A 15,002-nucleotide genomic window follows, 5' to 3' on the forward strand; every position below is an offset into this window, starting at 1 on the left:
TTTGCAGCTCCAGATGGATAGTTTCATGTATCAAGCTAGCTTATCAATTAGCACTGAGGCCCCTTGGGTTTACTCCCAGAGCGCACTCTTCCAGAGGAAAAGCGGCTACTACTGCTTTTCTCCATAACGTGCCCATATCTGAAATCTGTAAGGCGGCGACTTGGAGGTCCGTCCATACATTTACGAGGCACTACTGTCTAGATTCCAACACCAAAACAGACACCCAAGTAGGCCAGGCCTCCTTGAGGAATCTGTTCAACAGCTGATTATGGCTGTTGTTGTAAGTTGGGTCATTCTCTCTCATTTGCCTGCAGGTGGAGGATGGGCTTGCTATTCTATTTAGTGCTTATGACTATTGATGAGGATCCCCTGGGAGAGAAGGATAAGTTACTTACCTGTAATCCTAGTTCTCTTCCAGGGGTATCCTCATCAAAGTCATAAGCAAACCACCCTCTTCCCCAGGCAAATGAGATTCTCTTCATTGTTAAAGGATATCTTTGTGCCCTGATCTTCAGGGTTGCGCAAAGAACAACTGACCTAACTGTCACCCCTGAGGCATGATGGGAAGCTAGGGGTCATGGCTGCCTTAAAGGCACGGTGCCAGTTTCTGTGTAAAAATGCTTTCATTTTCTATGCTATTGGTTTACAATGCAGCCTGTAGGCTAACAATGTCTACTTTATTTGCCGTTTACTATTCATGAGTTTAAAAAAAAACTGAGTTCAAATGCTACTTGCTCTCTTGTGTTTTTATATGTTGGCAAATACAGTTTTTATGTGTGTTATTGCATTGTTTAGCCTCCTAAATGGGAGCTGCATTGGTATGAGAAAAAATATATATGTATATATATATAGAGCTGTATATATATGTTTTTCATATATAATTTTTATTATTTCCGGGGTCCCCGCACATGGGCGGGAATATTCAGTGCTTTTGACTTTGATGAGGATACCCCTGGAAGAGAACTAGGATTACAGGTAAGTAACTTATCCATTTCGCCCCAATCTGGGACTCGCCAGGGACTCCGTTATGTCTGAGGGATAGCCTTGCAATCCCAATGAAAAGGGCAGGTATTGCTATTTTGTTTGAGCTTCTATCCTCGGATGGAGTGTTTCCTTGGGAGGTTTTAAGAGCTAAGGTGAGAAGCGGTCTATCTAGATTTAAATACCTGCAACTAGCCTCCTGGTATACAGCGGAAAAGAAGGATATACAAGGAAATTGGGAGACAGAGCAATTATTACAACAAGTACATATCAAAAGAAAGGAGGTTTCTATCTGGTATAAGAAGTCTCTAGAGATGGAAGATATGGACCATCCCACGCATATTGCAGTTTGGAATCAGTCTGCCTTTGAGCCTGTGATCGGAGAACTGTACAAACCTTCTTTGAAGCTCCTTTATAAATATGTTAAACCGGCCAGCCTAAAAAAGAACCATTTCTTTGTAATAAACAGGCTTTACTATACACCTGCAAGGATTGCCAAGTTTGCACCACTATCCGCCCCCAAATGTCCAAGGTGTAATCTTCTTAATGCTAACGATAGCCACATTTTTTATGAATGTCCTGAACTTAGAACTTTTTGGAGGGGGTGGGTTGTCTTAAGTGGTATCTTCAAATTTAAAATCAAGATTAATGTTTCCTTGGTAATATTTGGAGACGACGGAACGCTTGGGAAGAATCTCCAGCAGGTTCATAGAGGCCTGTTGTTATATTTGGTATTAATAGCTCAACGAGAAATATGTATAAAGTGGAAAGATACATGGCCACCAACGCGTGAGGAGTGGTTAAAAGCAGCGTTTGCCATGGCACGTCTGGGCCAGGGGGGAGAGATTGAGAGTAGTGTGAACATCTGGCAGGCCCTACTATCCTGGGGTAGGGAGCTGAGTCTGGTATAGCTCCTTTCTGGTACAAACAAGTCCTATGATTACACCCAGCTTCCAACAAAGGGGGCTGGCCTGGTTAGGCCTAAGCGAACGCAGCAGCCATGGGGTGCACAGATACCAAGGACGGCTTCTCTTTGAATACTGCAGATGCTTATTGGTGAAATGAGGACAGGAAAAAAAAGTAACAGCCCCTGTGAGCCGCTGCGTAAAGATCGTTACTCCAGGGCCCAGAGGATAAGTTTCCTTACAACCACAGCCTGCAAGAGAGGGTAGAAAAACTGTGTGGGAGACAGATGGCCCCTGCGTGCCGCTTCTGGCTCCCGAGAGCAAAACGCTCTGGGAGTAAACATTTCCCAAGAAGTTGGGACATCCACACGCCTTTGGCCAATTGCGTACTAAAGCCAGACGCAAAGACCAATAGTGTGTGAGCACCACAAGCACGAGCTTCTACAAAAGCTGAAGTCATTTCAAGAGGTCGATTTCCTAGAACAGCGCATGCGCGCTGCCCTAGGCTCGACCTAAAAATGATGAAAAAATGAAGTAACACTATTATGAAATGTGCTGTATTATGCCGCATAGTTTGCCTTTTCTTGCCGCATAATTTACTCAACCCTACTGCTTAATTTGGCCCTTTATTGTCCCATAATTTCAGTGGCCCTGCTTTTAGGAAACCTGTTTCCATGTGGGCTATGGGCCTAAAACTGATTGACAAACTATTTAAGTTTACGACATCTACTGACAACAGGCTAATAACACTCAAGGTTTCTTTCCTAGACTATTAGGAGCTCTGCTGCCTTTTTGCTAGGTTGGTACTATAGAAATACGGAATGCATGCATACCAGTAGGCAAAGAAATTCTGATATGCGTAATAACTGTTACAAAGACTGAAATTTAGTATCCCCTATAGGAGTAATTCACTCACATATATACTTAACGGTCACCCCTCAGTCATCCCAGAAGGCAAATCCAGTACCACAACAATATAGCAGAGATACAATAACATTTGATGTTACCTCTCTTAAAAAATGCATTATACAATATATGTATGCCCAAATTTTGGGCGATCGTCACAGGTAACATACCATCAAATAAAATACAAATAAGAAAGATTTCCTCAAAGGTTAAAAGTTCTTGTGTGATCTTCACAATACGTTGCAACACAATTCAAAATAATAAACAACGAAATATATATTTTTAAAAGAACATAACAATGACATAAAAGCACAGAGAGAGGAATAAAACAGACACAATTATCTACATTTCAAAAGCTGATCCCTTCAATCTAGGGTGTAAAATATTTCAGGTGGTGTCCACATCACCATATACTGAGTTCCCAGTCCTCACTGATTCAGTATTATAGGTTATGTTGATGCGTTTCGGTAGATTAGACTTATAGGTCCCCGCCTTCATCAGGACAGACAAAACGATTCTCCTACATATGTATTACACAAAACACTGTAAAAATACAAATATCACAATGTTAACATTTTTTTTAAAGTATCCAACCATGAAGTTACACTATACATGTTTCATTGCGTGCCACCAAATAAAGGTGGCAATTTCCTGTCATGTTGTGGTGGTACAAATTCCAACATTCATAGCACACTTGCATCTTTCATTCCATATGTTAGGCTACCTGCGAGTAGATGAAACACCTCAGTCTCTACTCCATCAATCATCCATTCATGCTGTTCCATGCTCTGTGTTTCTTTTATTTCATTCTATAAGAAAGGCCCCTTGGGCCTCATTCCATGAGCCTCCCATTCACACTTCTCCTCTCACTGTGATTCTCATGTGAACCATTTCATATTATAGGCTTATTGTCGAAAAGTAATGATGAGAAGACAAGGTAAGAATTTAAGAACTCTTTATTAGCCATCCACTCTCCGAATGACAAACAGTGGACTTCAACATTCTAAGGCAGACTCTCAAGGGACAGTCCACTGGGGAACTGGGACAGGGGTGGGGGGCTGTACCAAGGTACTGGAGAAGGAGATTACAACACACCTCCCCAACATTACAGGGTTAAATATAACTACATTTGACAATCCTGTCACAACTCCACACCTGCCCATTCTCGAGTAGTACCACATTTTTGTAGCCCTTGGATACACGACAAGGAGGGTAATATTTGCTTTTGCTCTGGTTGTCTTTAACACTCCTTTTGACTTGTAACCAATCTCCTTCCCTCCACTTGGGATCTTTCACCCCATTCTTATCATGGTACCACTCCTTGTACTTGCCTTGGTGTAGTTCTCATTTCTTTCTAGCCTCCTTGGGATTGGACTGAACCACCCTACCACCGCTCAACCACATGGGGTTAATCTTTGTACAGGGTTCTCTTCCTCTGAGAGCGATAAACAGTGACACCCCTGAGATGATGTTGGGTGAAGTGTGGTAGGTCCAGCAGGGATGACTCTACCTCATGACCATTAGCTGCGGCTAGTTGTATGTGTTTTTTTATTAGTCTGTTGGCCCTTTCAACTAGGCTGTTTGCCTTGGTGCAATATAGTGCAGTTCTTCCGCGTTTGATATTGAGATTTACAAGAAACTCCTTCATCTGTTGGGATATAAACTGTACCCCATTGTCGGTGACCTGGGTAGATGGAATTCACTCCCTTGAGAATACGTCATTGAGGAAGTCTAGGACAGCATTTGTGTTAAAGCCATGGACAAATTTGTACGTGACCCAGTGTGAGGTGTAATCAACCAACACCAACATGAACCTTCTGTGCATCCCTAAATTGTCAATTGGCCCAATTATGTCCATGGCCAGTTTTTCCACAGTTTGAGAGGAACCTCTACAGGGGTTAACGGAACCTTGTGGGTAGACCATGACTTGTCACTTCTGGCACAACTGTAACAGTCCTTTACCATTTGTTCTACCAGAGAGTCCACCCTGCGAACCAGAAGTTTACTCTAACTCTTTTTTGTCATACTCCACCACAGGTGTCCTTCATGAGCTAATTCTACAATTCTCCTTCTCAACCCTTCTGGCGGTATAAATGTATTCTTGCAAAAAACTTTCCCTACTATGGTGCTCAATTCGAATCTGACCTCCCAAAAGTCTCTGATCTCCTCGGCTACCTCACTGCGTTTGCTGGGCCACCCTTCTACCACCATCTTTTTGAATTTACACAGCCCCTTATCCTCTTCCATGCTTTTAACCCATTCTTCTTCTGTTAATGCAGGATCAGTAATGGCTAGAATGGGACTGTCTAGCACTTCTTCACATGGTTCACGTTGTAATGGGGATCGGTACAAAAAGTCTGCAATTTTGTTTTCACCACCCGGAACATACTCAACCCAGAAGCAGAAATGCCAATATCCATTTGCAAATGCGGGGTGTGCCATGTTCCATGCCTTTAACCGTGAACATGAAAGTTAGTGGCTTGTGGTCAGTGCAGATAGTAAAATTCACCCCTGGAAGGAAAAACTTAGTGTTTCACTGCCCAGTTGCACGCTAGGGCCTCCTTCTCAACTACTGAATAATTGCTCTCCGCTTTGGTAAGGCAGCGGGAGGCAAAGGCAATTATTTTTTCCTCCTTGCCTTCTTTCTGAGACAGAGTCGCTCCCAGGCCTTTGTTTGAGGTGTCAGTAGTAAGAATAGTCTTTTTCCTGGGGTCAAAAGTACCCAATGCCAAAGAACTGACAATTTCCTCTTCTAACGCGTCCACAGTGCACCTCTGTTCCTCTTGCCATTCAAACTCCTTGTTTTTCTTTAAAAGTGCACGTAATTGTTCACTCTTCTCTGAGAAGTTTTTAATGTATTTGGCTATATACTCTAGTAACCCCAGAAATTATTTCAACTCGTCCGTGCTCTTGGGATATGGGGCCTCTCTCACAGCATTCAACAAGTTGTTTTTTGGTCTAAAACCTTTTTCTGAAATGGAGTGCCCCAGGTATTCCACATACATCACTCTGATCTGGCACTTGGACTTCTGTACTGTCAATCCAGCATCCATCAGCCTTCTGAAGACATCCCTGAGGGTTTGTTCATGGGCTTCGGCGGTCCTTCCATACACCAGGATGTTGTCATTGAAACACATGGTGTTGCCCACGTCTCTTAAAATTTGGTGCATCATCTTTTGGAAGACCGCCGCAGCTGATGTCAGACCAAATGGCATTCTTTGGAACATGTACGCTCTCTGTGGGGGTGATAAAGGCTGTGAGTGGTCTAGAGTCATGGTGGAGATCTACCTGGTGGTAGGCCATGGAGAGGTCAATGATGCTAAAGTACTTTGCTGGTCCCATGGTACTGAGTGTTTTGTTTATGTTGGGAAGTGGGTGTCTTTCAATCCAGATGCTTTCATTTACACTGCACAAGTCCACGCATAAACGAATGCCGTCCCCACTGGCCTTAGATGCAATCACGATGGGGGCCAACCATTCCGATGTATCAATTGGTTGGACGACGCCCATATTGCACAATCAATTCAACTCCTTCTCTAATGGTTCCTTCATTAAATGAGGTACCGGTTGAAGCTTGTGCACCGTGGATCTAGCATTAGATCTGATCTTAATCTTATACTGGAAATCATGGAGAAGCCCTAGATTTTCAGAAAACAACTTGGGAACTCCTCACATATACTGGCTCTGGTTTGGATAGGATCCAGCACAAGCACTTGTTCTTGGTTATTGGGATCAAGGATTATACCCAACTCTTTCTGATGTTGCCATCCCAATAAATTAAACCCAGTTTCTACAATATACACCTTTTCCTCCGTATTCCTTCCTTTAAACTCAATGTGCATCTTTTTCGTTCCCATGAGTGGTACGGATTGTTTAGTATAACCTGTGGGTGAAATATCCGGCTTTTCTAAAAACACATTGCCATCTACATTCATGTTTACAAAATCTGCGTGGCTCAACAAAGTAAATTGTGAATAAGAGTCGGCATATATAGTGATAACTTTCTTATTTAGCATAACCTCACATTTTGGATAACTGATATTTATACTTCCCCCTGTGTCTTTTACCTGGAAGACAAATTTCCTTTCACTCGGAGAGACATAACTAACCTCTTTTACAGTACTACCTTCCTTTCCCCCCCTCTCTGTTGTTGGGGTCACTTTCTCTACATACTCTTGCAAAATGCCCCCTTCGATTGCAATTCTTGCATGTCACACTTTTAGCTGGGCATTGAACATTGTTGGCTAGATGATTGCTGCTGCTCCATCTCTAACATCTGAGTTTCCTCTCATTAAGGTGCGATTTATTCCGTTTGCTTTCCTTCCCTTTGACTTTACAAACGTCGGTCTCCTCTACATACTCCTTTACGTTGGCAACCAGTTCCGTAGGAGATTTCATTTCTCTGACGCACTTGGCCGTGTGCTCAACTGATTGGGCAATGGCAACTGCCTCCCTTCGGGGTTGGATTTTTGGCTAATAATTTTTCCTGTATGCGCAAATTGTTCATGCAGTGTACCAGCTGGTCCCTTATAAGTGAATCAGTTAGGTTCCCAAAGGCTCAGGCCCCTTAAGGCAGCAATGTAATTGCTGACTGAATCTTGGGACTTGAGCTTATTTGGGGTAGATCCCATTCCTTAACTGACCGACAGAGGTCACTACATATATAAATCTACCTCCGGTCCTGAAGAAGTGTCGGTCTATCTCGGAGCAGTGAAGACACGAAACATGTTGACCCCAGTCAACTATAGGCTACCCTAATACCTTGACTCATTACAGTAGCCCCACTGGTTTTACCTAGTCCCAGCCCCGAAACTTCAATAAAAGAATTAACAGGGCCTAACAGGTGTGTGAGGGCATTAAGATCTGAAATACAGATCTCCCCTTTCTCCCCCACTGAGACCACAAAAATTGCAGGCAGTCAGTGATACTTATCACCTCGGCCTCTAGAGAGGAACTGTTTCCTTTTGATGAACTAAGTACACTCTTAGGAGCATAGGAACAGGACCTCTTAAAATAACCAGCTCTGTCATCCCCCCTTTGATTATATGAACAGTGGACTTCAACATTCTTAGGCAGACTCTCAAGGAAGAGTCCACTGGGGAACTGGGACAGGGGTGCGGGGCTGTACCAAGGTACGGGAAAAGGAGATTACAACACTTATACACCCACCTCCAATTTAAAAACCGTCCAAAGGCTCCACCGAGGACCCCTCTGTGGTAATCTATAGCTTCCTTAAAATCTTGAATATCAAAAGGGGAAGACCCTCATTGTAGTACAGCCATGTCAAATAAAGCGGACATACATTGATTTGGGCCAGTCGTAAGCCCAGAATCGCCTACGACATTTGAACACTTCCCTTGGCTCGGGTCGGTACGGGGGCCCCTGATTTTAAGCTCTACTTGCTGGGCGCTCAAGCCAGTTTTCTCCACTTCTGGATTCACCCCACACATTTCCAGCCTCATGTGGCAGTTGAGGTGGACCTCACCTCCCCTTGGCCACTGCAGACAGCACTATTTTTGCCCCACAAAGTTCCCCATGGTTAGGTCGATGCGGTTGAATGTTTGCGCTGGGCCTGAGATGGGTTGCGTAAATACACCGGCGCCGGCACTCTCTATGCACCATCCATGTGACTCGCCAGCAATCCGTCTTTTCCACCACTGCAGACAGCGGGTATGACCCGCCGTGCAGCTGACCTGGTCATCCACACCATTGCCAACATTTATCCCGACAATAACTTCTTCACACTTCCAGAAAATGCTGCTCCACTTGACAAGCTACTCTACTATCAGATTAGGGCAACATGCAGAAGTGACAACCCCTCTTTTCTACTTGCTTCCCAGCCCAATGCCGTGCCCGGGAGAAAGGGGATATCTGTATTTCAGATCTTAATGCCCTCACACACCTGTTAGGGTGTCATGCTTCATCATTGGGCGCTCCTCGTCGGACCGGCGCTGCAATGTCTAACGGGCCTGGTGGCATCTTTATCGGAGATCTTCTGATCTGAGAACGCCGTATGTGAAGGGTGTGTGTGAGTGGAGGAATTCAATGACTCCTAATATATGTGAAAAAGTGATTAAAATAGGCCCTGTTAATTCTTTTATTGAAGTGTCGGGGCTAAACCAGTGGGGCTACTGTAATGAGTCAAGGTATTAGGGTAGCCTATAGTTGACTGGGGTCAACATGTTTCGTGTCTTCACTGCTCCGAGATAGAGCGACACTTCTTCAGGACCGGAGGTAGATCTATATATGTAGTGACCTCTGTCGGTCAGTTAAGGAATGGGATCTACCCCAAATAAGCTCAAGTCCCTAATTCAGGGTTCTTGTAGAGAGGCTCCACCTCAGGAAAGTAGGACAGGAGGCCTCATAGGTGAAGGAAAGACGACCCGACCACTGGAACGGGCCCACCTAGTGTGGGTGCGAGCTCGCCTTAGAACCAGCGGGTCTACTCCGGTCCTGAAGAAGTGTCGCTCTATTTCGGAGCAGTGAAGACACTAAACATGTTGACCCCAGTCAACTATAGGCTACCCTATAGCGGCACCGGCACTCTCTATGCACAATCCATGTGACTCGCCAGCAATCCGTCTTTTCCACCACTGCAGACAGCGGGTATGGCCCGCCGTGCAGCTGACCTGGTCATCCACACCATTGCCAACATTTATCCCGACAATAACTGCTTCACACTTCCAGAAAATGCTGCTCCACTTGACAAGCTACTCTACTATCAGATTAGGGCAACATGCAGAAGTGACAACCCCTCTTTTCCACTTGCTTCCCAGCCCAATGCCATGCTCGAGTTTGTTCACTCCTCTAACTCTCCACAGAAATTGGTCACAAAACTCTATGCTCTTGCACTAGCTGCTTCCCTCACCAACAAAGAACGCGCCTGTAATGCATTGGGTGCAGTCTTTGAAAGAGACCTCTTCCCTGAACACTGGCAATATTGTTGCAATCAAACTAAACGCATTTCCCCAAACTATTGCCAACTGCTTGTTCATTTTAAATACCTACATAGACTCTACCGTACCCCTGCATCACTCAAAAAGATGGGCTTGAGGGACAATGACAGATGTATGCGCTGCTCGGCACCCTGTGCAGGTTTCGTGCACCTAGCCTGGCTGTGCCCCAGGGTCTCCTCGTTCTGGTTGGAGGTGTGCACCGCCATTAGTGAAATTACACTTGAGTGCGTCGCCCCTGATCCCCTGCTGTGCCTCTTGGGTTATGTCAAGCACATGTCAGATGCTAATCGTAAATTGATTGCGATGCTCCTGGTGCTTGCCAAACGCGGGGTGGCCATTCACTGGGGCCGTAAGCCGGCACCCCAAGCCAAACGTTGGTTGGATGATGCTGCCCACTGTCAGGTGCACCTTGGCGAATTCTGGGATTTGATGCCTGCGACTAGTAGACCTCCTGACATATGGGGCCCACTCATTTCCTACCTCCAAATGCGGGCCACCCCTGACGAAACTGCAACTGACTCCCCCACCACTGACGCTCCATTCGCCTGCATTGACTCCACGGACCCAGATCACACCCCGGGCTCGACTTCTTGTTCCCCTTCCATAATGAAACTATCATAGCTCCAATTAATATGTATTGTGTCATGTTAACATTACCAATTGCTCTGTAGTTTCAACTTTATTTAAAGGTGCAAGTATATCTATGATCATTGATGAAGTGATGAACTGTAACATGCCTTATTGTGTTTTTCCTTCTCAATAAAGGTTTTGAAAATCAAAAATAAATAAATAAAATAAAGCGGACATGACAACTTGTGTTACAGCAGATATCAAAATTATGAGTTTAGTGATCAATTACATCAGGTCAAACCTGCCTATATTTTATCAGAGGGGAAAATTACTATTATTTACGGAACCCTGTTGATGTTGGTGCAGTAAGCACCAAAATCCACGGTATTCCCCCAAAAACCCATGATAGGCTATCATTATCACACCAGTTAAATACCGAACTCCTCGTGTCTGTTTCTATTGGATGTGATCATTATTAGGGGTGGGCAGTAAACTCCGCTTCTCTGGCGGAGTTCGCAGAGTTTTGGCCACTGCGCTCTGCGAGAAGTTTCGGAAAAACTCTGCCAACCGCCACGAGTTTTTTCTTGCACATGGCCCGCAAAAGTTAAATTGGTGAGCAAGAAAATTGAGCACTAGACCGCCTCCAGGCGAGATTTCTCAATGCGGGCAGTCATAGCAGGTTGCTATCGCTCCCATTGAGAAAGGTGCCACTCAAGTAGAAATTCTACTCAAGCGGCAGAAAGAAGCAGCACCCTCTGGAGTGCCGCATGGTGCTGTTCGCACTGATTTTACAATGCGGGACAAGCTTCCTGTGCTAAAAATCAGTGCGATGTACCAAACTCTGACGGAGTTTTTAGACAACTCTGTGGAATTCTGCAGAGTGAGACTCTGATAATTAACGCATGCGATAGTGACCAACTCGTAATTAGGGTCTTATCTGCTATCACCTGAGCCTAGAGATCTGTGAACTGCTGACTCTGTCATCCACGGAGCCTCACTGTTTTCATGAAGGACACCATAATCAAGGACCTGTCCTTCTGTTTTGAATTACATTGTAACATTTTACATTGTTACGTTTGCCTCTCTGTTGTTTCCCAAATCCTACTTCAAGAGCAGGCTCTGCAGAATCATGTATTTCAAGGAGATCTCCATTTTCAAATGGTTGGGTCCAAGGTTTTTCAGATTTTTCCCTATCAGTTGTTTTGGAGCTTAGTATTGTAACAAAGCGACAACAAATAGCTACGTTGCTTGTTAAATTGTTAGGTTTATTTTAGAAGGACATTCCCATAAAGGCATTTAGCCACCGAAGGGCTTTTACATTCCTGCAATGAAAAAGCTGCCTCCTTCTTTAGATAAGTTCCAGTTGATGTGATATGCAAAGCTGTTACCGGGGCTTCTCTTTCTTTCTACAAACACTATCATTGGGATGCTGGCGAAAGGCCTGATGCAAGGTGCGGCTAAAAAATAAAACATTTTCAAAATGGTTGAATCAGGATGTTTTATTTTTTCTTCCTATCAAATTCAACGCGCTGGAATCTTCATAAATGTAGCTCCAAAGGGAATGGCCCTTCGGGATAAGTAGATGTTACTAAATCTAGTGACTCCTATTCCTACGGAGCCTTCAGCAAAATGGCCCTCAACTTACTCCTGTATTCCATCCTGCCTATAAAACAGACCCTACTTCCAGTTAGAGAAAAACAGAACTGAGGTGACACGAGCCATTTGAAGGCAGACAGGAGCAGAGGGGTGGCCCACTCTCAAACTGCAGAGCCTAGCTTCTAAGCACTCTTAAACTGATAGAGTACCCGCGCTGTTGCCATCACATTGACGGATGGCCCCGCCCCAATGTACAACTGAAGGACTGATGGAAAAAAAAATACTGGTGTTTTGGTAGTGAGTTACTTTCCCTGTTTTGTATAAGCGGCATGCTTTAATTTCACAGCTGTAACTGTGGCCGAATTGGGATCTGTTTCCATTTCATTCACTTATGACTCTTTTTCCCTTTGGGGCTATCTTTGGCTTCAGGTAATTGATTCCATCATGGCCCTCTTCCGCGTGGATTTCAGCGGCCGAGGGGAACTGGCTGAGAGACAGCAGAAGCTAGCACAGATGTTGGCACGCCTGCAGAAGATCTCTGAAGGCAGGTGATGGGGACAGTGTGGAAGTTCCTCTCATTACAACCCCTGAGAAAGGGCGAAGGGGAGTAGGGTGAGGTTACTGCAGTGTTCTGACCTTAAGGGTAAGAATGGAAGAAATTGCTGGCCCCCGTTAGGAATGGAAAGATCGATTTTTGGGGCTGAAGTGCGACAAATGCCAAAAAAGAAGCAATAGAGAATTGCAAGCAAGTGGATCTTTACTGTAACTAATGAAAAATGCCTTTCCTCATTTTGTAGAGTACAACGTGGCTGTGTTTGTGACAAACCAGATGACGGCTGATCCAGGCGCAGCAATGAGGTAAATACCTTCATTAACTTATTTTTCAAGCCACAAACTTTGCCTATTAGAGTTTAGACTAAAAGAAAGAAAACAAGACCGTCCATCCAAGGAGGGCTCTGCAACTCTCACTCTGTTGTAAGGGCAGCATCCAGGCAGAGGTACAGTTCAAGCTCCACCAGCTTGGAGTTAGAACTTGCGGTGGCTGTAGTATAGCACAGGGTTTTCTCCCGGATGTATTGGAAGCTTACTCAATACATTTGAAGTTGCAGTCTTCTTAGCTCAGGATCTTAGCTCTTAGTCATATCACAAGTAGGTGGACACCATTAAATGCTTCTGTGCTTTCAGTGAACCGAGGTTCTGTTTGTGTTACAATGTGCTGTTTTTTTTCCATCAAAGGATTCACCATGATGCATAAAGCTAGGAAAATATTGGGAATCGCAAGTGTTTATAGAAAAGACTTTTCTTATTTAACTTTTCTAATGTCAGTTGACCTTGTACACTCACAGAATGCTCTGCAGCAAAGGTGTATTTAATTTTTTTTCTGCTGTCAGTGCAGGAGCACATGCTTATGCTATCACACAATTGTAAACCTTAGGCCAGGCCCCCCTCCCTTTTGACACAAATCAAAGTTTTTATTTCCACAACCGCCCCTAAGTAGATATCCCTTGGACCAGCAGAGAAGGGAAAATGGACAATGAACAAGCCAAAGCTAAATCATTGCAATGGGTCCGTTTTGAGACTGCTCCAAACTTGTCAGAGGCTCTACCAGGGTGTCTTGTTTATGCCCCCCCCCCCCCCCCACCCTGCACCAGGCTCTTAGAAGTTAAAGAGTAGACTTAGGGATAGTTATAAATCTTTATAACACACTAACTTAAAAAATTGTCAACAAATTATGGCAATAATAAATAAAGCATTTGGGGTGGAATTTGCAATTGTTAAGATGTTTGCCTTTACTGTGGGGCTCCCGGGATCGCCTCCACAATACAGCATTAATTGTATACCCAAATACCTGCATCAGTTCCAGCGAAGTCGTGGTACAGACCACGTTAGCATAAAGAGATGGAGGGCCAGGTGTGGGTGCTCCTGCTGACCCTGGGCAGAGGTAAGGAGAGAATTATGAGTGTGGTAGGCCTGGAGCTTAGGCCGGCCCGTGGAGTGGCACCAGGTCATGGTGAGGTAGGGAAGAATGTGGGGTGGGGTATTGTGCCTCTTTCGCAGTAGCATGCCACCCTAGAGGGAGGCAAGCCAACGTGCACGGTATCCCTGACTCTGGCCTTCGCAAACAAGTAGTGAAGAAGACCACAAAGCTCACAGAGGAGCAGGGAGAAGGGATGGGCAATAACAAGGTAGGGCAGTTAGAATATCGGGAAGTTGGAGTAGCTGGTACTGAGAAGGTGAGGTAGCTGTGATGACTAAGTGTTGTTGTACCAATATCAAGCACGAGAAGCAGCCTTCTAACATTCTTATATAATGTATAACTCAAACAATAGTCACTCTCATGAGACAGACCGCTGGAAAAAATTATTATGTTTTTTTGAATACATATTTATTTTTATAATGTGATTTCGTGCTCCCTATCATCGAAACACCAGACTCATGCAGAAAACCACTCATGCACAATCATTCATAAGAAACATCCAATCCACACATTAAACACATTATTTAGACTCCAAACTAACATTACATACACCTGTTCGTCTGTTGGTATATGTTGCAGAGTGATCTACATTAATATCATTCAATATACATCCTATACATATATAGACTTCTTCAGCATAGAATTACTGACAGACATAAAGCAAGGACAAGAAAATACGCTGACGCACATTTCAGTGAGAAAAAGCTCAGATTGAGACACCTTGGTCAAGGCGCTGGCATGGAAATCCACTGTACGGGGCTGTAGCAGCGCTTGCCTCTACCAGACCTGGTGGAAAGGTTGAGCTGAAAATCTTTCTTTCAGACTGATCGGCAGTTATCAAGGGGTGTGAAACTACTAACAAACCTAGGGGCATATGTATCAAGCCCTTTTCCCGTTCGCAAACGGCCGATTCTCAGAATCGGTCCGTTTGCGAACGGGAAAAGGCCCTTTGGGATGTATCATCTCAAAAGGGCATCGCAAATTAGAGAATCGCAAATTTGCGATTCTCTATTTTGCGATTGCATTTAAGGAATTGCAAATTGCGATTTCTTAAATGCGATGTAACAAGCACCCAAGTTGTGCGATTTCTCCTTAAGAAATCGCAAATTA

General features: G+C 44.4%; 1 protein-coding gene across 1 annotated transcript in view; it reads left to right on the plus strand.

Moving 5' to 3' along the window:
- DMC1 (DNA meiotic recombinase 1) overlaps window positions 1–15,002 on the plus strand; it is a 703,667-nt gene that overhangs the window by 495,038 nt on the left and 193,627 nt on the right. Inside the window, exons 10-11 of the mRNA XM_085600074.1 lie at window positions 12,344–12,458; window positions 12,712–12,772. Of these exons, the coding sequence (XP_085456200.1) occupies window positions 12,344–12,458; window positions 12,712–12,772 (176 nt within the window). The remainder of the gene's footprint in view (window positions 1–12,343; window positions 12,459–12,711; window positions 12,773–15,002) is intronic.

The sequence above is a fragment of the Triturus cristatus genome, chromosome 4_2, assembly GCF_964204655.1.
Source record: "Triturus cristatus chromosome 4_2, aTriCri1.1, whole genome shotgun sequence".
Classification (NCBI taxonomy): domain Eukaryota; kingdom Metazoa; phylum Chordata; class Amphibia; order Caudata; family Salamandridae; genus Triturus; species Triturus cristatus.